This window comes from Muntiacus reevesi, chromosome 20, assembly GCF_963930625.1.
Source record: "Muntiacus reevesi chromosome 20, mMunRee1.1, whole genome shotgun sequence".
In the NCBI taxonomy this organism is placed as follows: domain Eukaryota; kingdom Metazoa; phylum Chordata; class Mammalia; order Artiodactyla; family Cervidae; genus Muntiacus; species Muntiacus reevesi.
In genome coordinates this window covers 43758262-43784895 of record NC_089268.1, presented here as the reverse complement: position 1 = coordinate 43784895, position 26634 = coordinate 43758262, and the positions used below count along the sequence as shown (strand labels likewise).

The 26634-nt window shown below is 46.6% G+C and overlaps 1 protein-coding gene across 12 annotated transcripts in view; it reads left to right on the top strand.

The window, feature by feature from the left end:
- The window catches only part of PHACTR1 (phosphatase and actin regulator 1), a 521359-nt gene that overhangs the window by 466100 nt on the left and 28625 nt on the right, over window positions 1-26634 (top strand). For 11 of the 12 annotated variants that reach the window (XM_065912772.1, XM_065912773.1, XM_065912777.1 and 8 more), the window contains 3 exons: window positions 3031-3352; window positions 18271-18521; window positions 20736-20892. In XM_065912772.1, the coding sequence (XP_065768844.1) occupies window positions 3031-3352; window positions 18271-18521; window positions 20736-20892 (730 nt within the window). The remainder of the gene's footprint in view (window positions 1-3030; window positions 3353-18270; window positions 18522-20735; window positions 20893-26634) is intronic. The other variant, XM_065912775.1, reaches the window with a different exon arrangement.

Sequence of the window (26634 nt, the reverse complement as noted above, 5' to 3'; positions counted from 1 at the left end):
AGCCCAGGGAACCTGATTCCATAGTTTGTGATGTTGTTCAGTTCCTCAGTCACGTCTGACCATTTGCAACCCCATGGACTGCAGCACGCCAGGCCTCCCTGTCCCTCACTATCTCCTGGTGTTTGCGCAAACTCATGTTCATTGAGTTGTTAACTATGTCATCCAACCATCTCATCCTCTGTCGCCCCCTTCTCCTCCTCCCCTCAATCTTTCCCAGCATCAGGGTCTTTTCCAGTGAGTCAGTTCTTCACATCAGGTGGCCAAAGTATTGGAGCTTCAGCATCAGTCCTTCCAATGAATATTCAGGACTGATTTCTTTTAGGACTGACTGGTTGGATCTCCTTGCAGTCCAAGGGACTCTCAAGAGTCTTCTCCAGCACTACAATTCCAAAATACCAATTCTTTGGTGCTCTGCCTTCTGGTTTGTGGTACGGGACTCTGAACTGTCCTTATAAACTTAAGTATGCTTCTTGTAAACTCTTCATGTTTTTGAATGGATGCCTATATTCATGAAAGGAGATCAGAGATTCTAAGTCACTGGAACCAGGTGGCAAGTGACTGAGAAATTCTTACATCACTTTGGTTCATTAGGATGCTGAGTGCTACTATCACTGATGACACTGTCTGATACAGCGGCAGTTACAAATGCCTCTTTCTGTAGGTGCTACGGCTGGTGTTAACTGACGAGGGAGGAGAGAGGCTGGGGGTGGATCCATTTAGCCTAGGCTCATTCTGTGCGTAGACTGCAGTGCTCTGACGCCAGGCTCCACTACAGAAGTCATCTGGGGTTTTCATTTTCTTGTCTGAAGTCATAAGCCAGAGCTATGTCAGGTTTGGAAATACAGCCCTCTTGGGTTTTATAGCTCTGTGACATAGCTGGGGTTTATTTTTCGTGTTCTCTGGAACTGGTTTTTGCTCTTTCCACTCCATCAGCAGAGACAGATTTATGAATATACTGAGTCTCGATCAGTCTGGCTGCAGAAGACCCATCCATTTCTAAGTCAGCAGGCAGAGAGCTTTGCCTATACCTCATTTATCGTTACTGATGCAGGAGGTCATGTGTGTCCTCCCATCACCCATAAATATCATGCCTCAGAGAGATGCAGAATGTCGTGTTCAGGGAGATGCTGTCAAAGTAAATGAAGCATTTTTAATCCCTGGATTTTTAGATATAAAAGTGCCTGGGTCCCAAGAAGCGTAGATATATTTCTTAGCTAATTAATAGCAGAGCACTTCCTTGGTGGCTCAGATGATAGAGAATCCGCCTGCAGTTCAGGAGACCAGGGTTTGATCCCCGGGTCAGGAAGATCCCCTGGAGGAGGGCATGGCAACCCACTCCAGTCCTATGGACAGTGGAACCTGGCGGGCTACAGTCTATGGGGTCAAAAAGAGTCGGACATGACTGAGCAACTATCCCCAATCCCCCAACACACACACACAGTTAATAGCAGAGCATCAGGTTTTCTAACTCCTGGGTCTGCATCCTCTCCACGGGGGCTCAATACTAATGCAGGGCTGTACGTGTTGGAATGGCACAGTGGAGCCTGGAGGACCTTGCCGTTTTCCCTTCCCACAGGGCCATGTTGCAGACATGGAAAACTTCTAGGGTGGTGCCTTGGAAACCTCTGTGCTCCGATACCTGATTCACTGTCACCAGCTTTTTTCACCCACTTATTTACAGTGGATGTCAGGGAAGTCACTTATAATGGTGATGGACAGGGAAGCCTGGCGTGCTGCAGTCCATGAAGTCTCAGAGTCAGACACGACTGAGGAACTGAACTGAACTACTTATGATGAAACACCACTCACTCTGTTGCTTTCTCAGCTTCTATCTTCTGCCTCCGAGGTTAGGAAGGATCAAGCCAGGTGGACTCTCACAGGGGCAGCCAGAGTCCTATTCGTGATAGGACTCAGGTATATGTCATGCTTTGCAGTTTACAAAGCATGTCCACATTATCTTGTCTGACCCTCACAACAAGCCATGGGAGAAGCCTAGTATATATTGTTCTTTTTTTCAGAATGAATTAAAACAGCATTTGTTACCTATCATGGCAACCCACTCCAGTATCCTTGCATGGAAAATTCCATGGACAGAGGAGCCTGGTGGGCTATAGTCCATGGGGTTGCAGAGTCAGACATGACTAAGCAAGCAAGCAGATGTTACCTATCAAGGACTATACTGAGTGTATTTTATGCTCAAGTTCACTGCTAACTTGTTTGGGGATTTTGTAGAATTCTTATAAAAGTGTCTTTTGGAGGAATTGATTACCCAGAGCTGCCTCTTCCTCTGGGATGACTCAAACCCAGGCCTCAGGGTGGGTTTCAGCCCTCTCATCCCCTCACATGGAGATGGTGTATATGTGAATCTATTTACTCCTCGCAATGGACCTAGAGGGTGGACAGTACTCCCTTTCTATGGATGGGAAAACAGACTCAGGGGATGTCTTAGCAGAACAGCAGGGCTTCTGGGTCATGCTCTGTGACTCTGAATGCTATAAAGCATGGGATAATTGTCCCCAGATGCGGGAATTAAGGTTGGTGGCGCTACAGTCACCTCTGGAGGGACACGCTCCTAGTGGGCTTGAATTCAGCCTGGCTTCTAATCCCATGCCTATTAGTGCCAGCCAAGAGGCTGTTTTCCCATTACAGTGGCAAAATTGTCGGCATTGTGCATATCCTAAAAAAGGTCTCTTTGAAGATCCTTGGGTTTCCATACGCAGAAGAGCACGTCCCCCCTTCCTGCTGGTGAGCCTCAGTCTGACTGCAGGATGGCACATGCCCCCAGCACCTGGGTCCCAGCGTGGCACACGTCCCCAGCACCTGGGTCCCATCGTGCTTCGAGCAGGAAGGGAGAGCTGGCGGTTGAGTGCCACTCACACAGATCGCTGAGAAGCACTCACCCGCCGGTTCTTCAGGTGATGCATTTCATCTCAGGGCCCCATCCCAAGGACCACGGGCCCAGGTGGGTGTTCTAGGTTTTTCCTGACGCCCCTGAACTCACGTCTGCCTCTCGCCTTCCTTCCGCTGCAGATCCTGGCGCCCCCGTGAAATTGCCTTGCCTGCCAGTGAAGCTGTCGCCTCCGCTACCTCCAAAGAAAGTCATGATCTGTATGCCCGTGGGGGGGCCAGAGCTCTCCCTGGCGTCCTACGCTGCCCAGAAGAGTGGCCCGCAGGGGGGAGCCCAGCACCACCACACCGTCCTGCCCTCCCAGATCCAGCATCAGCTGCAGTATGGCAGCCTGGGCCAGCACCTCCCCTCCACCACCGGCTCCCTCCCGCTGCACCCCTCGGGCTGCAGGATGATCGAGGAGCTGAACAAAACGCTGGCCATGACCATGCAGAGGCTGGAAAGGTGAGGGAGGGGGTGGGGGAGGGCGGGAGGAGAGGGCTTGTCTGGGGTGGCCAAGCGGGATTGGGGCATCTGACCACAACCAAGGGGTGGGAAGACCAGTGCAAGGGCTGGCACTCCTGCCAGCGTGGGACTGGGGGGAATGGGGAGGGGAGGGCGGCTTGAAAGCGAAATCAGACCAAAATCTGAATGTCAAGTTTGGAGGAAAAAAAACATCTTGCCAGTTGCCAGACTAGAACAATCACATTTATCAAGAGGTAGTGTGTATATATATGTGTGAGTGTGTGTATATGGGGGTGAGTGGGTAGATGAATGGACGCATGGATGGATGGGTAGTCCATATTGTGCTTCTGTAGGCATTAACATTTTTTGGAAATGTATACACATCATTATTAATATGGTAACCCCAAGAGCAGAGAGATGGGAGAAAATCGACATTTCGTCTCTTTCTGTACTGCTTAATTTTTGATTTTATGTATATTACTTTTATGATGTGAAAAGCAATGCAGATGTAGAATAAGAAAAGATTATCACAGCTAGAGCAGTGCTAGAAAAGCAAAGAAATGGGAAGAGCTACACCTTGTTCTCACTGATAGAGGAAGCGGCAGATGAAGTCTGATTTAAGAGCTTGAGCCTTGAATAAGTACCTACAACCTGCGAAGTCTCCTCTTTCATCAGATTCTGCCTCCAGGGGGAATCCAAGGACAGGCCTGTAGTAGCAACCCTAAGCCCCCGCCACCCAGGGACAGCAGTTCTGAATTGCTCGCTATGTGTTCAAATCCCACCCTGCTTGTGCCCAAGAGGTGGCTGTTTCCCAGTGTGATTCCAAGGCGTGTTGCTTGACTTTGTTCTGTGGCGCGACCAGAAGGTAGAGTTGCAGCCTCTCGAGGGGCGTCTCTGGGCTGGGGCCCCGGGTGCCTGCGCCTGGCTAGACAGCTGGGTCCTGCCGACGGGCTGCAACTGAGCCTCAGCCTCGAGAGCCCGGCCAGCCGCCAGGCAGAGATGGACACAGTTGGGAGCTGCCCTGGTACCTCGGACGGTAAAGAATCCGCTTGCAGTACAGGAGAGCCCCGTTCAGTCCCTGGGGCAGGAAGATCCCCAGGGGACGGGAATGGCAACCCACTCCGGTATTCTTGCCTGGAGAATTCCCTGGACACAGGAGCCTGGGGAGCAACAGTCCATGGGGTCTCAAAGAGTCGGACACGACTGAGCGACTTTAACTTTTCAGTTTTTCCTGCCTCTCAGTGGCTTTTTCCCGCCCTCTGTCTCAGCCAAGCAGTCTATGTTTGGGATATTAATGACTCCAAGGGAAGTTGTTATCACTGAGAATTCTGACTTGATTGGTTCACATTAATATCACCCCTCACTGGAGGGTGGGGGGAAATTATTTGGCCCATTGCCAGCATTTTCAACTACTGTTCTTTTGTTTTTTTTAATGAATGTGTCTCATAATTTTAAAGTATTTACTTATTTATTTGCTTGCACCGGGTCTTAGTTGCAACCTGCAGGATCTTTAGTTGTGACAAGTGGAATCTAGCTCCTTAACCAAGGATCAAACCCGGGCCCCCTGCGTTGGGAGTGTGAAGTCTTAGCCACTAGACCGCCAGGAATTCCCTCAACTACTATTATTGTTAATGAGGGCAATAATAATGTAAAATTTGGATGGCGTTTTCCAGTCTATTACATCCTTTATTACCATTTTAATCCTCACACCACTTAGGGAGACTAAGTCAGCAAAGAACCTAAGGAAGGCTGGATTCCCCCATACCAGCTGCTCAAGAGAGTAGTTCACAGACTCAGTGCCCTTCTGCAGAAATTGTACAGAAATTGACGCCAAACTTGTAGATATTTTCATAGCAATTTGGCAACTGCTTTCCTAAAGAAGACTAGTGATCAGTAGTTGAGACTTCATGTGTAGGGGGTACAGGTTCAATTCCCGTCAGGGAGTTAAGATCCCACATGCCTTGGGGTCAAAAAACTGAAAAATATAAAATAGAAGCACTACTGTAACAAATTCAGTAAAGAATTTAAAATTGGTCCACGTCAAAAAATTTTTTAAAAACAAAGAGACTACTAGCAATGAATGCAATTTCTTCACATCTCCTGTAACCCCCAAGAACGTTTTTGCATCTCTTCCGGAAAGATCTGACCATCTGAAAAAGATGCTCACCCAGCATACTAGTAGGATGTCGCTAGGTACAGTTCCACTTAAAGCAAGCTATTTAAAAAGTTTCCATTAAAACTACTAACCAATAAGTTATGAGTTATTCCTGATTTCCCTGTGTCTTTGTAGAATATTTCAGTCAAGTGTAGACCAATGAATAGGTCTGTTGGACCTACACTGGGTCAAGTTCTTTATTGAAATGAATCAGAGAGCAAATGGGAAAGGAGGGAGATACTGGGATTTTGCAGGTGGATGACACCAGAAGGACGGATTCCAGGATAACTCACCCCATTGTCCAGAAGTTGCAGAGTTCTTTCACCCCATTGTTGCAGAGTTCTTTCTTCTAATAATTCCCTTGTCCCAGTTTTATTTCTCATCTTCCTTTCCTATGAGAGACTTTTAAATCTTTGAAGATAGCTAATATTCCCTTTGTCTAGTGATTTGTCTCTTTCAGGTTAATACGTTCATCAGTCATGTATTGAGGTGGTTTCTAGACCCTTTTCTTTTTTTTAATAATTTTTTTTCATTTATTTTTATTAGTTGGAGGCTAATTACTTTACAATATTGTAGTGGTTTTTGCCATACATTGACATGAATCAGCCATGGATTTACATGTGTTCCCCATCCTGAACCCCACTCCTTCCTCCCTCCCCATCCCATCCCTCCCCTCTGGGTCTTCCCAGTGCACCAGCCCCAAGCACTTGTCTCATGCATCCAGCCTGGACTGGCGATCTATTTCACCCTTGATAGTATACTTGTTTCAATGCTGTTCTCTCAGAACATCCCACCCTCGCCTTCTCCCATAGAGTCCAAAGGTCTGTTCTATACATCTGTGTCTCTTTTTCTGTTTTGCATATAGGGTTATCGTTACCATCTTTCTAAATTCCATATATATGCGTTAGTATACTGTATTGGTGTTTATCTTTCTGGCTTACTTCACTCTGTATAATGGGCTCCAGTTTCATCCATCTCATTAGAACTGATTCAAATGAATTCTTTTTAATGGCTGAGTAATATTCCATGGTGTATATGTACCACAGCTTCCTTATCCATTCGTCTGCTGATGGGCATCTAGGTTGCTTCCATGTCCTGGCTATTATAAACAGTGCTGCGATGAACATTGGGGTACACATGTCTAGACCCTTTTCTATCTTATTCTTGTTCTCCCAAAATTACTCTAAATCTGTTTTGATTTGTATGAATATTAACCACTACCCTAACCCATGTCTGATGACATTACGATCACTTTAGTTAGTTATGGTGCTTTGTTGCTCGGTTGCTAAGTAGTATCCAAATCTTTGTGACTCCTTGGACTGAGCATGCTAGGCTTCCCTATTTTCCAGTATCTCCCAGAGTCTGCCCAAACTCATATCCACTGAGTTGGTGATGCTATCTAATCATCTTACCCTCTGTCACCTTTTTCTCCTCCTGCCCTCAATCATTCCCAGCATCGGGGTCTTTTCCGGTGGGTCAGCTCTTTACATCAGGTGGCCAAAGTATTACAGCTTCAGCATCAGTTCTTCCAAAGAATATCTTTGGATTAATCTTTAGGATGGACTGGTTAGATCTCCTTACAGTCCAAGGGACTCTCAAGAGTCTTCTGCAACACCACAGTTCAAAACCATCAATTCATCGACTCTCAGCTTTCTTTATGGTCCAACAGCTACTACTGCTGGAGAAACCATAGCTTTGACTATAATGATCTTTGTAAGGAAAGCGATATGGAGCTGGCTCTCTCGATTTGGGAGAGGGGTGCAGGAGGAGGGAACTGGAGACCATCTTCTGTGTTCATCAAAGTCACTGGGCAGCTTGGCCAGGCTGGAGTTGGTGGTCCCTGCATCACGGCTTAAGTACATGGGCTCTAGAATCTAACTGCTAGGGTTGCAGTCTCAGAGATCACACTTCTTTTTGCCTTTGATTCCACATCTTTCAAACAGGGTTAGTAATAACACCACTAACCTCGATAGGGTTGTTCATGAGGAACAAATGACAATCAGTCCACCTCAGTCGTCTTATTATACGGCATACAGTAAATGTCTGTAAATAAATGATAGTGAAAGTTAAGCAAAATTCTACCACACACAAAATCGACCTTGAGTGCCCCTAGAAGGCATATTGCAAATTGATTCAATCTTGTTGGAAATTTTGGGTCGGTTTCCCAGCATTAGAGCATCTTCGTTTATTTCCTCTTCACTGATGAGTCACATGTTTTTGAAGGTGACTCCATAGGGTGGCCCCAGGGCCTCCTTCCGCAGCAGTGTGGCTGCTTCCCAGGTCTACCTCTTCTGTCCTGGCCCTCTTTCTTCAACAGTGACTGAGGCTTGAGCCCAACCAGGAGCTCACTGTCAGCTGCTTTTCCTCTCCCCAAGGAAAGAGCTTGAACGCATCCCAGAGGAGCTGGGGAGGATGGAGGTGTGTGTGGTACGGGAGCCCTGCTCCCATGCTGCTGCCCATCCGTGTTCCCCCCTGCCCCGGCGGGGATGGAGAAATGCTGCTGGGGCATGTGGCGCACCGGCCCAGTGAGCCAGGGACGGCAGACCGTCACTATGCCCAGCTCTGCTCGGGCTCCCCATCCTGCCCCGGAGCCAGGAGCCGCTGAGCATCCAGACCCCGGTGACCAGGGTGCTGCAGGAGGTGGGAGGGAGCCTGACCTCCAGGTCTCTTCCCCTCCCTCCTCCACCTCCTGTATCCTGGAGCTCCTCACCCTCAGAATCTTCAGAGCTCGCTGCTGCCCTGCTGGTGATGCAGCCCTGCCCTCAGTGTGGCTTGGAGCCTGCTGCGAGCACACCCTGGGTGGTCAGTACCTGCACGGGTGCAGGAGGTGGGGGGCATCCTGGGGAGCAGGGCAGGGGGTCCGCTGGTAGGTGGGCTTCTCTGGAGAGCTGCGTTTGAACTGACATCTAAGAGACGGAAAGAACCGGGGGGCGGGGGAGAGGGGAAAAGGAATGAGAGAATATTCTAGGCGGATTAAAGCAAGGAGTGATAACTCCAAACTGGGTGATGAGATTTTTTATAAGAAAAGGCAGGCAGTTGACAGTTATGCGCCAGGTTTTTAGAGAACCATAGGGAATGAGGGAAATGACAGAGATTGTCATCTGACGTAAGGGTAGCCTAGGAACCTTTGGAGAGAACACAGGAGATCTTTTTAAAAGATCAGGCTGGCCACTGTCCCAATTGGTTTACTCATGTGCTTCATAAAGAAAAACCCTACAGGTGAGATCATGTGCTGATGGCCTGCTCAACTCTTTTAATTCCATGTCATGAAATTAACCCTTATGTGAATGTTTTTAGAAATAATGGTTTTCCCAGAGGAGTTGTATATCTGTGTTAATATGGATAGTCCAGACCAACAATGGCCAACCAGACTCAGAAGGGCTTCCAGAACCATCTTGAACTCTTATTAATGAGGACAATAATAATGTAAAATTATTACTCAGTAAAATACTAAGTACTGCGTACATTAGCTAGGGATTATATTACTACCTGTCCAGATTATTGAAAAAGGGACAATTTCAACATTGGACAGAAGGAATTGAAATCAGTAACCCCCCCCCAAAAAAAAATCCCTTCAATCTTTATTAGTTCTATTATTCTATCATTATCTACAAACCTTCAAAGATCACAGTTCGTTTATAATCTTAGTATAAAAACATTTCGAGGTGACAGTTTTCTTTATGTGGCCTCCAGGGTCATGGGAAATTCTAAAGAATAACTCTTGGCCCTGAACTAGGTGGGCCCTTGGGTTTCTTCTAGCTTTATCAGTCTGACATAATTACTGCACTGATTTCTGTCAGTGTTTCCACCTGCAAGTCGGAGTATTCATGTGATGATCGGCAGATATGCCTGGGTACCAAGCAAAAATGAACCTCTGAATACCCGTGTTATCTGATTTGTGAAGTAGCGTTTATTTGAAGAAGTTTGGTATTTTGTTCCTCATTTAACAAATGGCATATATTCTCAAATGAAATATGTTTCCAGGGAAAGCATCTCTTTCTTATGCTGATGACCATCTCTTCAAAATCTTCTGCAATTCTGGTGAGGCATTTGTCTCTGACCCTTTGAGGCCAGAGTTATCAATCTCTTACTTTAGGCCAGTACTTCAGTTTTACAGCATAAATTTATCATCTGTAAGTGGCTGCATGTAGATAATGTTTTGCAGTGTAATTGCTATTTTAATGGGTAGGATGAGATTTCAGAGCAAGGTAATGTCACTTAGAGCAAGACAGATCCTTTCCTGCAAGGCTGGTGAGCCAACTGGTCAGAGGAAGGTTAAAATGAGACTAGATGATTCATTAACATCTTTTGAAGTCTTAAAGGGATTAAAAAAAGGAAGTATATTTTTCGGAAGAGAATCTGCCACTGAATTTTCCTATGCGTGCATCAGGATACCCTTGCCCGATGACAAGTATCGATTCTTTGATCTTCTTGGAAACCATTTATCCAGAAAGATTGTGCAGGCCAAAGATACTGAAAAGGCTAAAGGAAAACTAATGGATAATATCCATAGTGATTGGTTTATGATAAATTGCTGAGCTTTAAGTACATCCCTTGCTGAAATAGCAACTACCAATATTGATGTTTACGAGTCATTATTCTCTGATCTTGCAGCAGCCTGTGAGTTTGGTAGAAGGATTTCTCCATTTACTTGATGAGGAACCGAAAAAGCAAAATGCTCTACAAATGAGTGGCTCAGCTGGGACCCAAACGTGGTCCTCACTCCAGGTCCTGCCCTCCCGGCCCCACATCCAGACAAGCATGACCTGGGACGTTTCTGACGTCTAGGGGACAAAGTCATGTGGAAGAACCACGCTTTGGTTCCTCCGTGAGAAATGGAGAATGCTCTCGGTCAGACTCTGGGTGTCATATGGTTTTATTCACCACATCCTGACCCCAGACACCATCTCAGAAATGTGGGTCATTGATCCCTAGAAGAAAAAGGGATGTGAATGTGTTCATTTGCATTCACTAGCACCACTGGAAAAAAAGACTGAAAACACATCCTCTACTCAGGAAAGCTCAGTCCCCTGCTCTATATATAGAATGGCATCGTTTCCTGCTGACTTCAGTCCGACAGAAAAACACATCTCCAGTGTTGAGTTTCTTATCTTAGGAGACTGTGATAAGCAACACAATGTGCGCTTGGCTTTCCTCCAGGGAAGGTGATTAACTCTTTTCTAGGGTGTCAGTGGTTACTTCTGTCATTTTCCAGCCTCAGGCACTGTGATCTGTAGAATAATTTCTCACACGTTTTTTAGGCTCCAAGAAGAAACGTCCTGCTGAAAACTCTCTCTGAAAACTCTCTTTATGACTCTGTGCAGTCTGAATGACAAAAGCCATTCCTGTTGAAGTTTAATGTCATTTTCAGCATCCTATTGGAGGGGAATAAATTTTCTCTGTCCTTTCAGGAGGTTAATGTCATCGTCTTTTTTTTTTTTTTCCTTTTTCATTTTAACAATGGTTGCATATGAAATCAGATGCCAGAAAGCAATATCCCTTTATGACACATTTTTCTTTAAAAAAAGAGTGGTGAAATGATTCCCAGGTATTTTCAGGGAAGATGAAGGATTTAAAATAGTCAGTGATTTTTAATTTCAAAACCTGCCCCTGATTTCCTAGGAGAGTATCAAAGGTGTTTGATGACGGGTAATCCCATGCCCAGGATTATTCACAGTGCTCTATACAAATCTCCCTATTATCATGCGATGGAGATAGAGTGATGGTTATAAAGCTCCCTTGAAAGGGGGCCAATTGTGTAATGACCCTGGTTGTCACAAATGTCTTGTCATGCACTTCTTGATGAATTATTAAAAATAAGCTGCCTCTCCCTCACCCAGTCATGAACAGGAAAGGTAAAACAGTCTCAGCTTTCAAAGTCTGTGGATTTCTTAGAAACATGTGACTGTTTAAATGATAGGAAAAAGTGGTGAGGGGCGATGGGGGCCTGGTGGGCTCCCATCGTGTTCTTTGTCTTTTTTTAATTTAGCTGCTCCAGCTCTTAGTTGTGGCACACGAGGTCTTCAATCTTCGTTGCAGCATGTGAGATCTTTACTTGCATCACGAGAACTCTTAGTTGTGGCTTGTGGGATTTAGTTCCCTGACCAGGGATCGAACTCAGGCCCCCTGCATTGGGAGTGTGAAGTTTTAGCCACTGGACCATCAGAGAAGCTCCCTGTGTTCTCAATTTACGTGTCTCCTATTTGACTTGTTGTTCAGTCACTAAATCATGTCTGACTCTCTGCAACCCCGTGGACTGTAGCCCACCAGGCTCCTATGTCTGTAGGATTTCCCAGGCAAGGATACTTACTGGAGTGGGTTGCCGTTTCCTTCTCCAGGGGATCTTCCCAACCCAGGGATCGAACCTGCATCTCCTGCATTTGCAGGCAGATTCTTTACCACTGAGCCGCCAGGGAAGCCCTCTACTTCTTTTAGTAGGTCCACATGGAGAGTTGAATTTTCCGAAAAGAAGATTGGCTAAGTGTTGTTTTTGATGGAGACAGCACCAAGGGGAGAAGAAACAGCTTTGGACTTCCCCGACAGGTCATGGGGACAGAGTGAAGGCAAAGAGAGTTTGAAATGCGTGCTTTTTACCGACTTAGGACTGCCATTTTACTCTCAAGCTTCCTGAATCCTATTTTCGTGTGTCTCTTGTGAATAGCAGGCCTCCTATTTTAGGTAAACTTCTGTTTGTTCCTTCTGGCTTATTCAGTTGTTTCATGAAGGAAAGTATTCAGGCACTTCCATCCTCTGGGGAGAAAGTGAGGACACAACAAAGCTGACATCCTCCCAGACTTCCCTTTCACTGGAGGAGGCAGGGGATACGCCAGCGAATGTGTTAGATGCTGTGTATCTACATCTGTACAGTGGGGGAGGTGCGAAGCAGGGGAGTGAGCATCACCTACGATGGGTGATGCCCTTCCGTCCTCAGGGAGCTGCATCCTCACTGCGGCAACAGGAAACCCATTGCATCTCTGCTTCTTACTCATAACACATCTCAGGAAAGTTGCGTCGTTTGGAGCCATCGAGATGAGGGAACAGAATCTCTTTTTTCCCCCTGGAGAATAATTTAGGCCCTTTTTGTTATCAGTATAAATTCATTGTAGAATGTCACATACAAAGAAACCTTCTAACCCAACTAGCTCACCGTACAAAGCAGCCTGACTCTGGACAATCTTACTGAAGGGGGCTGATTGCCAATGAGCGGAGAGTTGAAAAAAATGTGGTGATCATAAGCTCTCTGTTAGACCGTCTATGCTCACATTGTCCCGGGTACCCTGGCCTTCTTCCTTGCCCGGATCTCTGTGCCTTATCTCTTTGGGTTATCTTCTTAAGAACCCGAGTTCACTATTTCCACATCTTTAATTCTCTGTTCATAGGACACTTTCTCGACACAGGAAGACTATCTAAGGGTCGAGGATGATTATTTTAGTGAATTAAATGATGGGAACTACTCTGATTCCTAGAGACTTCCAATACTTGACTGACTTTTCCATCAGTTCCTACAATGTGGACAAAAAACAAGGCTAGGATATGCAGAGAATGATAATCAGCCTCTGTCTTTGAAAGGCTTGCAGTCACTGGGGACGGGGAGTAAATGCTTAGATATGTGATTATAATGTAACCCAACAGGTGCTAGAAAAGAGGTGGGAACAGAGGCTGTGGCCACACAGAGGAGGGGCTGGTCTCCACTGAAAAACCAGGAAAGGCTGCTCAAAAGAAATGGCATCAAGGCTGTCCCTGAGGTTGGGTGGGCCGCTGCACCCAAACCCTGAGGGGCTAGTTCTGAGGTGGAGTGATGCAGGAGAGCTCAGAGTGCTTCAGTTCAGTTCAGTTCAGTCTGACCAAACCAGCTTGCTCATAAATCACTTTCATTATAGGCAGTTTATTTAGTTGATGATTCTTTTAGAGAAAATAAGTATACTGCACACATTTTAAAAGTGTTTTTCACTTACCTTTGCATTAGCACTTAAAATATGCATTTCTATTTCAAAATGAGATCCATGTGACTTCTGAGCACACTCAGTGCTTAATCCCCAAAGAATGTTGACCTGAGTGGTCTAGAATAGATCTGCTTACAGGAGTCAGCTTTGCCTCGGGGACAATGACAGATACTCTGGAAGGTGTGGTGACTTTCAGGCTGCGGGAGTGTCATTTTGTAACTCACCCATCTGGGCCACAAAGCAAACCTAGCTGCTTCCCTCAGATGGGTTCAGAGCACCTGTGTTAACAGGGTAACTGCTTTGGGACCACAGCGGGAGCAGAGATAATGCACTTAGCAGAACTGTCACAATGTCAGATGGTTGGTACCGCCCCCAGAGTGCCAGCCTGATACACAGCAGGTCAAGGGATCCGGGCAGTTCACCCTTCAGCAAATACCGCAGATTCCTGGGCACTCATACCCAGACTGGGTTAGAGGAGACTCACGTGGTACAACTCTGAGGATGCAGCAGGCAGCAGAGCTGTCTGCGTACGCTAGACCCAGGATCCAACCCGGGTCTCCTGCATTGCTGGAGAGTCTTTACCGTCTGAGCCACCAGGGAAGCCCTATACTCTAGGTCAGTAGTTCCCAAATGGGCAGCTTTGCCCCCCAGAGGACATTGGGCAATATCTGATGATGCTCGGGGTTGTCACCACCAGAGGAGATGACACTAGGATCCAGTGGGTAGAGACCAAGATTGCTGCTAAACATCTTAAAATACACAGGACAACCCCCACCACAAAGAAGGACCCAGTCCAACCATGCCAAGGCTGAGAGACTCTGGTTGAGGCCGACACAATTGACCAAAATGTTTTATACATACATATATATATGTATATGTATATAAGTTTTAATTGTTGTTGTTGTTTTTGTTCAGTCATTATGCCACATCCAACTCTCTGCGACCCCATGGACTTTAGTTCACCAGGCTCCTCTGTCCTCCACTATCTCCCAGAGTTTGCTCAAATTCACGTCGATTGAGTTGGCAATGTTATCTAACCACCTCATCCTCTGCCGTCCCCTTCTCCTTTTGTCTTCAATCTTTCCCAGCATCACTGTCTTTTCCAGTGAATCGGCTCTTCGCATCAGGTGGCCAAAGTATTCGACTTCAGCATCAGTTCAGTTCACTCAGTCATGTCCAACTCTTCGCGACCCCATGGGCTGTAGCATGCCAGGCTTCTCTGTCCATCACCAACTCCCAGAGCTTGTTCAAACTCATGTCCATCGAGTCAGCAATGCCATCCAACCGTCTCATCCTCTGTTGTCCCCTTCTCCTGTCTTCAATTTTTCCAAGCATCAGGGTCTTTTCCAATGAGTCAGTTCTTTGCATCAGGCAGCCAAAGTATTGGAATTTCAGCTTTCCTTTATGATTGACTGGTTTGCTCTCCTTGCTGTCCAAGGAACTCTCAAGAGTCTTCTCCAGCACCACAGTTTGAAAGCACCAATTCTTGGGCACTCAACCTTCTTTATGGTTCAACCCTCACATCCATAGCTTTGACTAGTCGGACTTTTGTCAGCAAAGCAATGTCTCTGCTTTTTAATACACTGTCTAGGTTTGTCATAGCTTTCCTTCCAAGGAGAAGCCTCTTCTGATTTCATGGCTGCAGTCACTGTCCCAGTGAGTTTGGAGCCCAAGAAAATAAAATCTGTCACCGCTTCCAGTTTTTCCCCTTCTATCTGCCGTGACGTGATAGGACCAGATGCCATGATCTTAGTTTTTCTCATGTTGAGTTTTGAGCCAGCTTTCTCACTGTCTTCCTTAACCTTCATCAAGAGCCTCTTTAATTCCTCTTCACTTTCTGCCATTAGGGTGGTATCATCTGCATATCCGAGGTTATTGATATTTCTCCGGGCAGTCTTGATTCTAGCTTCTGATTCATCCAGCCTGGCCTTTCACATGATGTACCTACTCTATTGCCCTCCACTCTTCCCCAGTGACATATTGGACACCTTCCAACCGGGGATTGGGGGGGGGTGGCTCATCTTCCAGTGTCATATCTTTTTGCCTGATCATACTGTTCGTGGGGTTCTCTCAGCAAGAACACTGGAATGGTTTGCTATTCCCTCCTCCAGTGGTCCACATTTTGTGAGAACTCTCCACTATGACCTGTCCGTCTTAGGTGGCCCTGCATGGCATGTCTCATAGCTTCATTGAGTTAAGCAAGTCCCTTCGCCATGACAAAACTGTGATCCTTGGAGGGGAAATGCTCCTTGGCAGCAGTGGGATTCGAACCTATGCCCCCAAACAACCTGGTGCCTTAATCCAGTGCCTTAGACCACTAGACCATGGTACCCAGTGGCATGTAAAGTTTTAATAGGTGCATATTTGTTTTAACATAAGTTGTAAAGACATAATTAACATAAAATTAGTGATTACAAAGATATTATTTGTGTGCCTTATTATATGTACATCTTTTATATGTGGCCTTAGGATGAGGCTAAATTAATATTTAAGGTTTTTTTCTGTGTTGACTTAAAATACAAGCTAAATAATAGTTTAAGTGGACTTCAAATATGGCTGACACAAAAAAGCTAAGGGGTGAGGGATGATCAGTTCGGTTCAGTTTCTCAGTCGTGTCCGACGCTTTGCGACCCCGTAGACGGCAGCACGCCAGGCTTCCCAGTTCATCACCAGCTCTAGAGCCTGCTCAAGCTCATGTCCATTGAGTCAGTGATGCCATCCAACCATCTCATCCTCTGTCATCTCCTTATGATAGAGATTAGAAATATTCATTTGGATCAGGGTTCAGGAAACGTTTTCTGTGAAGAACTGAACAGTTGCAACTTCCCTGGTGATCCAGGGGTTGAGACTTCACGCTTCCAATGCAGGGGGCATGGGTTTGATTCCTGGTCGGGGAACTAAGATCTCACATGCTCACAATCATGGCGGGGGGTAGGGAGAAAACGGATAGTGAATATTTGAGGCTCTATTACAGCTTCTCAACACTGCCATTCTGGTGCAAAGATCATCGTGACAGTAGGTAAACACTCGAGTCCTTTCCCCATCCTGACCATTCTAAACCCAGTGTCTAAGATGTATCCTTTAAACTCAATGCCCTGTGACCTCACCGTGACAGGAGAGGGGACACTATTACTTACCCTGGTTAGTGACATCTAAAACATTTACAGAGTCACGGTGCCTGTTGGGTATACATGTTGTTGACAAAGCATGATGTTTCCTCCACCTTGCATGCGTATATGTGCATGGTTAGTAGGGTTGTGTTTAACCAAACTACACAATCTTACAAGTATCACAATTGAGTGTTTGGATACAGCATATTGAAACAGAGCAAGTTCAAATTCCAGCTGGCTCCTTGACCACCTGTGCCCTCATGGGCTTATTAATTACCGTCTCAGAGCCTCCATTTCCTGCTTATTAAAATGAGGATAACTGACACCTCTCCTGCAGGGCTGTTATTAACAATGTCATGAGATACTGGAGGTGGAAGTTTGCAGCACAGTGGGCGACGCATTCAATAAATGTTCGCTTTTTGCTTTTCTGCCTCAGTTCTTCCACATATTTGACTCGGGTATTAAGCCGTTACTAAAAGTGCCAGTCAGGTCAGGGGCATGTATGGCTCTGTAGTACACTAAAAATACTCCCTGAAAATTAAAGACTGATCTCTTCACTAATACTTTTGAGTATGACTCATCAGCCATTTTAAATGCACCTAAATGTCAGGGATTCCAGCCCAGCAGACAATCAGCACTGAGTGAGTGCCCATTTACTGTCAGCCACGGTGCCAGGCACCCGCTGCAGACGTGAAGCGGGCATGGCCCCTGCCTCTGGAGGTATCTAGCACTTGGCTGGGGAGGGGCAACTCCTCCCCAGATAGTAAGCAAACGGATGTTCCCAGTTTTCAAAATTGTGGAATCTCCCAAGAACCTGAGCAAAGTGCTGCCCAAGACAAGTATTGAAAGGTAAACAGAAATTATCAAGGCGAAGGTCAGATGAGAGCACATCCCAGGCCAGGAGTGTGCAGGGCGCTGTTGCATGTGAAGGAGGTGAGTTGTGTGGGGACAGGTAGTGGGACAAGGCTGGGGCAGACGATACGAGGTACTGCAGGTCAGGCGGTGTTTAAACTGTTGCTTCCAAGCTAATGGTTTTCCCTCTCCTCTGGCAGTGAGACCTTTTATTTAGAGCAGGTCTTCTAAGTGACCACACTGTTCCAGAAGGTTTTCCCCTTCCTGCCCTTGGCCATCAGAGATGGAGGCAAGATGTATTAAGAGGCTACATTTCAGTTGATTTAGTTCTTTGCTATGAATGGTAGAGCTTGCAGTGTGGATTTTTGACAACTTTTCTGTATCAGTCTGGGAGCACTGGTTTTGTGAACTAGGAAGACACTCAAGGTTCTAATGGATGAGAGAGCTACATCTGAGTTTCCAAAAGCTGTCCTGGAGAATAGACTGATATGGACAATGTCTAGAAACCACTTGGAGGGCTCTTTCTAAAAATAACAAGTGTGGGGCTCCTTTGAGGCCTGCCAGTGGGACACACATGCACCAGACCTGCTAAAAAGATAGGATTTACGCAGTTTCATCCAAGAAAACTGAGGCTCAGAAAAGTTAACAATCTGCCCGCTGTCAGAAGAGAGCAGATGCAGCTGCCACCACCAGGTCACTCTGCTGTCCCAAGACGTTGAGCTGTAGGTGAGAAATGCGACTCGAGTTGCCCCGCAGACCTTTCGTTTCTGAGTGCAGGACAGCCAGGTTGTTAAAAGGTCCCCGTGCATTTACACGACACCTTAGCTGGAATGAATGTCCTCTTTTCTTTTTAAACAGCTCAGAGCAGCGGGTCCCCTCTTCTACTTCTTACCACAGCTCTGGTTTGCACTCGGGTGACAGTGTCACGAAAGTAGGACCTCTGGGCCTTCCGGAAATCAGACAAGTGCCAACGGTTGTGATTGAATGTGATGACAATAAAGAAAATGTGCCTCATGAATCAGACTACGAAGACTCTTCTTGCCTGTACACAAGAGAAGAGGAGGAGGAGGAGGAAGAGGATGAGGATGATGACAGTTCATTGTATACCAGTAGGTACTTCTAAACTCTTGGGCCCTGGCGGGTCGGGGGTGGGGGGGGGTGTGCATAGTGGGCGCGAGGGGGCGTGGTGGGTGCGAGGGGCGTGGCTGACGCGAGGGGGCGTGGCGGGTGCGAGGGGAGTGGCTGACGCGAGGGGACGTGGCGGGCGCGAGGGGCGTGGCGGGCGCGAGGGGCGTGGCTGACGCGAGGGGGCGTGGCGGGCACAAGGAGATGCCCGCCTCTGTGGATTCAAATCCGAGGTCCAGTGTTATTATTTCTCCATTAGTAAAATGAAAGGGTACCGGTCTTCTGAACAACATCAGAGCTCTAGAAACTGCAGCATCCTGCTGCCATCTCTTGCCTCTTCAGATGCTCTTTCTTTCTCTTACTGCCTCCTGTGGGATGCCATGTGCGGTTCTGTGCTTAGTCGCTCAGTCGTGTCGGACCCTTTGCGACCCATGAACTATAGCCCGCCAGACTCCTCTGTCCACGGGGATTCTCCAGGCAAGATCACTGGAGTGGGTTGCCATGCCCTCCTCCAGGGGATCTTCCCAACCCAGAGATAGAACCCAGGCCTCCCGCATTGCAGGCGGATTCTTTGCCATCTGAGCCACCAGGGAAGCCCCCATCCAAAAAAAAAAAAAAAAAAACGGGAGCGGGGGAGAAGAGAAGGAAGCACTTTAAAATTCAATTCTAGTCTACAGAATACACTAAAATACTAACTGTTGTATATGGAACAAGTTCTTTTTTAAGCATACGTCAAACACTTCAGAAGGCCTGAATTTAAATTTCTTCTTTAAGGCCTTTCATGAAGAAAGCAAAGTTCAAAACCTGTCATTCTGGTTACAAAAAATGAATGTTTCAATTGAACGAATATTGACTGATGTTTTATCAACCTTTAATGCATGAACTTAAATAATAGCAAACTTTTACTGTGTGCCTGACAATAGGCTAAGGTTTCATTCTTATCTACATCTCACAACCCCCAGGGGCATAAATTCCTGCCCCATTTTACAGGCTGGTGAGGGGGGCAGCGGTGGCGGGCAGAAATGAAGCAGTCAGGAGCCTGCCCAGAGCTTCACATCTGCTAATAGGCAGCGCTGAGAGCTGAAGCTGCCTGGGCCTTACTCCAAAGCCCATGTTGTAAAACCAGCAGCAGCAGGAGACAAGCATTTACTATGCAAAATCCAAAGGGATCCCACGAACTTGGTGCTTCCCAGGCCCTTCCTCTTGCCTCACATACTGGGCTTCAGGTAGCAAACTAAACTTGAGCACTGGAAACGGTCCTGCTATTGAGGAGAGAACCATGGAGGGGCAGCCAAAGGCCCATGTTGTCCAGCCTCTGCCCATCACTTCCTGCCCAGAAGGTGGAGCGTTTTGTCCCAGGGTTTCCCAGCCTCGGCACTCGTGACATCTTGGGCCAGATGACTGATTGTCATGGCAGCTGCCCTGTGCCTCGTAAGATGTTGAATAGCCTCTACCCATTGGATGCCAGTAGCAGCCTCCCCACCAGACCCCAGTTTGACAGCCGAAAATGTCTCTAGACTTTGCCAAATGTCCCCGGAGCGGGGGTGTGCAAAAATCACTCCTGATTGAGAATCATGGATTCTTTCCAGATGGAAGGTGCTCAGAACCTCCTATGTTGAAAAACACTGTCCAAATATTGCCTTTGCATGAGCTTGTTCTCCCTCCCACCCCGCGCTGACCCCACGTTGCCCAGCTTTACTTCGCTCCGCACCCCCAGCCCCGCTGTAGCAGATCTCTCGTGTCTCCTGGGTTTCCCTGGCTTATCCCACGTCACCTCTGAGCCTTCATACAGGCAGGAGCACTGCAGCCGGCTGCCTGTTGGTCTCATTTATCCTGCACGGGCCAGCCCCTCCTCCTCCGTCCTTTGCATTCTGTTTTATGCTCCACAGTCTGTCCTGCCCTGCTTTGTGATGTTCCCACCAGGTGGGGAGTTCCTGGGGAGCAGAGATCCAGTCCCAGGTTGCCCATGTGCTCCTCACATGCCCAGCACACTGAGAGGCAGACAGGACATGCTGATGGCAGAAACTGTATCAAAGTGACATACAGTCATTTTCTGCCTTTGACTGAGGACCACTCTCAGGTGTTGGGCTATTACATCCGTCTCCCTGTCTTGTGTCCTGCGGTCCACAGCTGACCCTGGGGGAGCCCGGACCCCAGGTTGGCAATAACTTTATTAACTCATCTCTCTCCTCCTGCAGGCTCCCTGGCCATGAAGGTGTGCAGGAAGGACTCCTTAGCCATCAAGCTCAGCAACAGGCCCTCCAAGCGAGAGCTGGAAGAAAAGAACATCCTTCCCCGGCAGACCGATGAGGAGCGACTGGAGCTTCGACAGCAGATTGGCAGTAAGCTCACCAGGTAGGTTGGCAGTTCCCTGGACTGTTTGGGGTGTACTCGGAGTCCCATTCTCTCCGAAAGGCCTGTGGCCATGTTTGCGGTCCTCATGGAGTGAGCAAGATGTAAAACATGATTTTATCCTGATGGTTTTAATAGCATGAAAATATACTGTGGCACTCTAAGAATAATCCCAAGTTTGGAGAAGGGAGCAGAAACAAGTAAAATGATGTCTAGTGCTAAGGCTATTGTTCTTTAGTCACTCAGTCCTGTGTGACTCTTGGGAACCCTGTGGACTGCTGACCGCCAGGCTCGCCAGTCCTTCACTGTCTCCCAGAGCTTGCTCAAACTCATGTCCATCAAGTCAGTGATGCCATCCAACTATCTCATCTTCCGTCGTCCCCTTCTCCCCCTGCCCTCAGTCTTTCCCAGCATCACGGTCTTTTCCAGTGAGTTGGCTCTTCACATCAGGTGACCATAGCACTGGAGCTTCAGCATCAGTCCTTCCAATGAATATTCAGGATTGATTTCCTTTGGTTTGATCTCCTTGCAGTTGAAGGGATTCTCAAGAGTCTTCTCCAGCACCACAATTCAAAAGCATCAATTCTTTGGCACTCAGCCTTCTTTATGGTCCAACTCTCACATCTGTATGTGAGTTTCTACCTAAAAATGCAAAAATAGTGTTCTTCTAAAAATGTTTTCTCATTGGTGCTATTGGGCAGACTCTCCTAAACCTCAGTTATCTGAATGCTTTGATAATGTCAACCAACTGTTATTTGAGAGGTGTGGGCTGCCCTTCAGACATGAACACAGTCAGCTGGGTGTGCGTTGCTCTGCCTTATATATACAGACACGGGCCAGGTGCAGAGAGCCAGGGGGCCAACATGGCTGTCTACTGAGGTATGTGGTAGATAAAATAGAGGTAGAACTTAAGTTTACTTTACATCATTCTTCTTTTGAGTCAATTGTGTCTGTATTATACATCATGCAGTAGTATTTACACATAACTTATAGATAAAGAAATGGCAGATGTAGGGATACGTGCTTTAAAAATTAAGTTGAGTTCTCTGAAAGCTTCAAATCTGCAAGTCTGAGGGTTCCATCTCATAGCCACGTGAGCAGGTCTTTTTCTCTCCAGAAACCTCTATAGAGATCTCAGGGCACTTTATATAGTTCCATTTTATTTCTTTGAAAATTACCCACCTACACACACACACACACACACACACACACACACACACACACACACACACACACACACACACACACACACACACACACACACACACACACACACACACACACACACACACACACACACACACACACACACACACACACCACACACCCCCCCCCCCTTGATCAGCCAGGGGACAGCTGATCTGGCTCCGCTTCACTTCCCAGCTTGGAACGTTGATTGGTTGAAGAAGTAGACCTCCCCTCCTCCACCACCTAGAAGGTGGTTCTCGGGCCCATTGGCATGGGATTTTGAGGGACCAAATAGAAGTCTGATGCTTGAAGGAGTCATTCTTTTGCTTCTGAAACATCCTTTTAAAAAGTAAATCATTCCATAAGTCACCAAGACTACTTATTTTTAAAACTTTTTTATTATGGTACAAGTCACTTAGTATATAACATACTCTTTTAACCATATTTAACTGGCGCTAAGTACATTCACATTGTTATACAACTCTCTCCATCATCCAGCTCCTGAATTTTTCACCCTCCTAAACTGAAACTCTGACCCCCTTAAAAACTAACTCCCCATTCCCCGCTACCCCCTTACCCCGGCATCTACCAGTGTACTTTCTGACTCTGTGAATCTGACTATTCTAGGTAACTCGTATAACGACTGCTGATTTTAATAGAGAGGAGCTAAGACTCTGAAACAGGATCTGGTCATAGTCACTCAGGTCCTCCTCTGGGGAGCAGCCAGCTTTTCAGACCCAGCTGCCTGTGCTCCCCAACTGAGATCCCTTCCTCAGTCCCCTCCAGCCCCTCTGCAAGCTTTGGATCATATAGGGGGAGAAAAAGCCTGGGAAGGAAAATAAAATGGGAGGTGCCTTGCAGTATGCATAGGCACGAAATTAACCTCAAGAATAAATAAAGATTTGAGCAATCTGCCTCTCTGACACTTGTTTCCCTAAAACATCTCTACACCCTTAAAATATCACTGTCCCACTCAGGGGTGAACTGTCACCGTTTTTTTTGTTTTTTTTTGTTTTTAATTTTTTTGCAATCATGTTTGACCAGGATATTTTCAGCATCCTCCAAGCTGGGGCAGACATAGCCCCCTCTTAAAATGGAAAACATCACTTTGGGGAAGCCTTAGAAAGCTTGCTTGGGTTTGGAAAGGATGTTTCTCCCTGTGATGTACTTTTCCTAGACCAGAGTAGCTGGTGATTCAGACCACTCCCCTGTGCTTCTTCCCAGTGATCAAAGGAGATACTGACTTTATTTCAGCCACTGGGAGTATTCGCTTTCTAGAGCTGCCATTACAAAGTACCACTAGCTGAGTGGCTTATCCATCAAAAATGGATGGTCTCACCATCTGGAGCCTGCATGTCTGAAATCTAGGTGTCAGCAGGGTTGGTTCCTTCTAAAAGCCGTGGGGGAGAATCTGTTCCAGGCCCCTCCCTGGCCTCTGGTGGTTTGTGAACAGTCTTTCGCCTTCCTTGGCTTGTAGATGTATCTTCCTGATCTCTGCCTTCATCGTCCATCAGCATTCTCCCTTGCTGTGTGTGTCTGTCCACATTTCGCCTTTTTAGAAGAAAACCAGTCATCTTAGATTCAGACCCAACCCTTGTCAACTTGTTTTAACTTGATTACCTCTAAACAGACCCTGTCTCCAAATAATCTCACACTCGGAGGTATTGGAGATTAGGACTTGGACCTCAGTGCTGTGTTTTAATTGTACTTATCTGGCTGCGTTGGGTCTCAGCTGCAGCATGCAGGATCTTCATTGCCTCGTGCTGGATCCTTCCTTGCAGCACAGACTCTCCATCTGCAGCTTGCGGTCTCTGGTTGTGGTGTGTGGGCTCGGTAGTTCAGCAGTTATAGCACGTGGACTCTTTAGCTGCGGCTCATGGGCTCCAGAGCACCTGGGCTCGGAAGTTGTAGCCTGTGGACTTAATTGCTACACAGCATGTGGGATCTTAGTTCCCTGACGAGGGGTTGAACCCGAGTCCCCTGCACGACAGGCTGGAATCTTAGCCACTGGACTACCAGGGAAGTCCCAGGACCTCAGCATTTGTATTTTGGGGAAACGCAATTCAAACCATACCACTTGGGGAAGCATACAAGGAGCCAAAAACTCAAATGCATGCCTGGGGCCAGGAAGGTATTGAACATAAGGAAAGCAAGCAGTCCTGATATTATCAGGGTGTGCTGGAAACTGGGGTGAGATGAAAAGTTCACCCTTTATCAAAAGGGGTCACCACTCTTCAACTTCAGCCCCCGGTTGTGGTGGAGAAACGAGGAACCATTTATCTGATATTATGAAAAAACATCTGAATTTTTTTAATGAAAATTTCAATTTTTTTTTAACATTGTTACAGACCAAGCAGAATATAATTATGGATTAAATTTAGCCCCAGGATTGTGTCTCAGCCTGTGCCCCTGGATTTAATCTCTGACCTGGAAATCATAGCTTTTCATGTCTACAGGATAGTCCTAAATGCTATGGGCATGCACTATACACTTTGATGACATGAGACCGAGTTCTTCAGTGTGTGATAAATTTGGACGTGTGTGTCTGTCTGTCTGTGGTTCAGTCACTCAGTCGTGTCCAACTCTTGGCAACCCCACGGACTGCAGCATGCCAGGCCTCCCTGTCCTTAGCTATGTCCTAGAGTATGTGCAAACTCATGTCCATTGAGTTGGTGACGCCATCCAACCATCTCATCCTCTGTTGTCCCCTTCTCCTCCTGCATTCAATCTTTCCCGGCATCAGAGTCTTTTCCAGTGAGTTAGCTCTTCAAATCAGGTGGCCAATCTATTGGAGCTTCAGCATCAGTCCTTTCAATGAAGATTTAGGACTAATTTCTTTTAGGATGGGCTTCCCTCATAGCTCAGTGGTAAAGAATCCACCTGCAATGCAGGAGACCCTGTTTCAATTCCTGGGTTGGGAAGATCCCCTGGAGAAGGGAAAGACCACCCACTCCAGTATTCTTGGGCTTCCCTTGTGGCTCAGCTGGTAAAGAATCCACCTGCAATGCGGGAGACCTGGGTTTGATCCCTGGGTTGGAAAGATCCCCTGGAGAAGGGAAAGGCTACCTACTCCAGTATTCTGGCCTGGAGAATTTCATGGACTGTGTAGTCCTTGGGGTCGCAAAGAGTCAGACACAACTGAGTGACTTTCACTCACTTCCTTTAGGATGGACTGGTTGGATCTCCTTGCATTCCAAGGGATTCTCAAGAGTCTTCTGCAGCACCACAGTTCAAAAGCATCAATTCTTTGGTGCTCAGCCTTCTTTATGGTCCAAATCTGGCATCCATACATGGCTACTGGAAAAAGCCATAGCTTTGACTAGATGGAACTTTGTCAGTAAAGTGATGTCTCTGCTTTTTAATGGGCTTCCCTGATAGCTCAGTTGGTAAAGAATCCGCCTGCAATGCAGGAGACCCTGGTTCGTCGGGAGGATCCGCTGGAGAAGGGATAGGCTACCTACTCCAGTATTCTTGGACTTCCCTTGTGCCTCAGCTAGGTAAAGAATCTGCCTACAATGTAGGAGACCTGGGTTCAATCCCTGGGTTAGGAAGATCCCCTGGAGAAGGGAAAGGCTACTCACTCCGATATTCCAGCCTGGAGAGTTCCATGGTCTGTATGGTCCACGGGGTTGCAAAGAGTCGGACCCAACTGAGTGACTTTCACTTTCACTGCTTTTTAATATGCTGTCTAGGTTTGTCATAGCTTTTATTCCAAGGAGCAAGTGTCTTTTAATTTCATGACTGCAGTCACTGTCCACAGTGATTTTTGAGCCCAAGAAAATAGTCTGTCTCTATTTCCATTTTTTACCCATCTATTTGCCTTGAAGTGATAGGACTGGATGCCATGATCTTAGTTTTTTGAATGTTGAGTTTTAAACCAGTTTTTTTCACTCTCCTCTTTCACTCTCATCGAGAGGCTCTTTAGTTCTCCTTCCTTTCTGCCCTTAGGGTGGTGTCATCTGCATATCTTAGGTTATTGATATTTCTCCGAGTAATCTTGATTCCAGCTTGTGCTTTATCCAGCCCGGCATTTCGCATGATGTACTCTGCATATAAGTTGAATAAGCAGGGTGACAATATACAGCCTTGACATACTCCTTTCCCAATTTTGAACTAGTTCATTGTTTCAAATCTGTAGCAACTGGGAATTAGCATCTTCTAGGATCCCAATTAATTTTTGAATGGGGTTTTAGGGATTAATCATTAAAGAAATATACTGTATCCCTATAAAGAACTTTTGACCCAGTTCCCTCTCTTTCAGGAATTTGGTAGGTTAGTTTTCAGAATATTTGTCATTGACTATGAAAGAATACATTAAGATGAATGAAGAAACTGGTTGAAATAGCAGTAGCTGCTTTTTTTCCTTAATGTGTATGAGTCTGAGAATCAGAAGGATTTAACGGTAAAGTACTGGTCATTGTTGATAGTTTGAATCTGTACTTAAGGCCTGAGATCCAGGACCATGCATCGTGCGGCATCAGATGTAGGAGACTCCTCTGAAAATTACCAGAATTCTCCCTCTTGTCTCCTCCTTAGTACTTATCATTGTCATCTCTC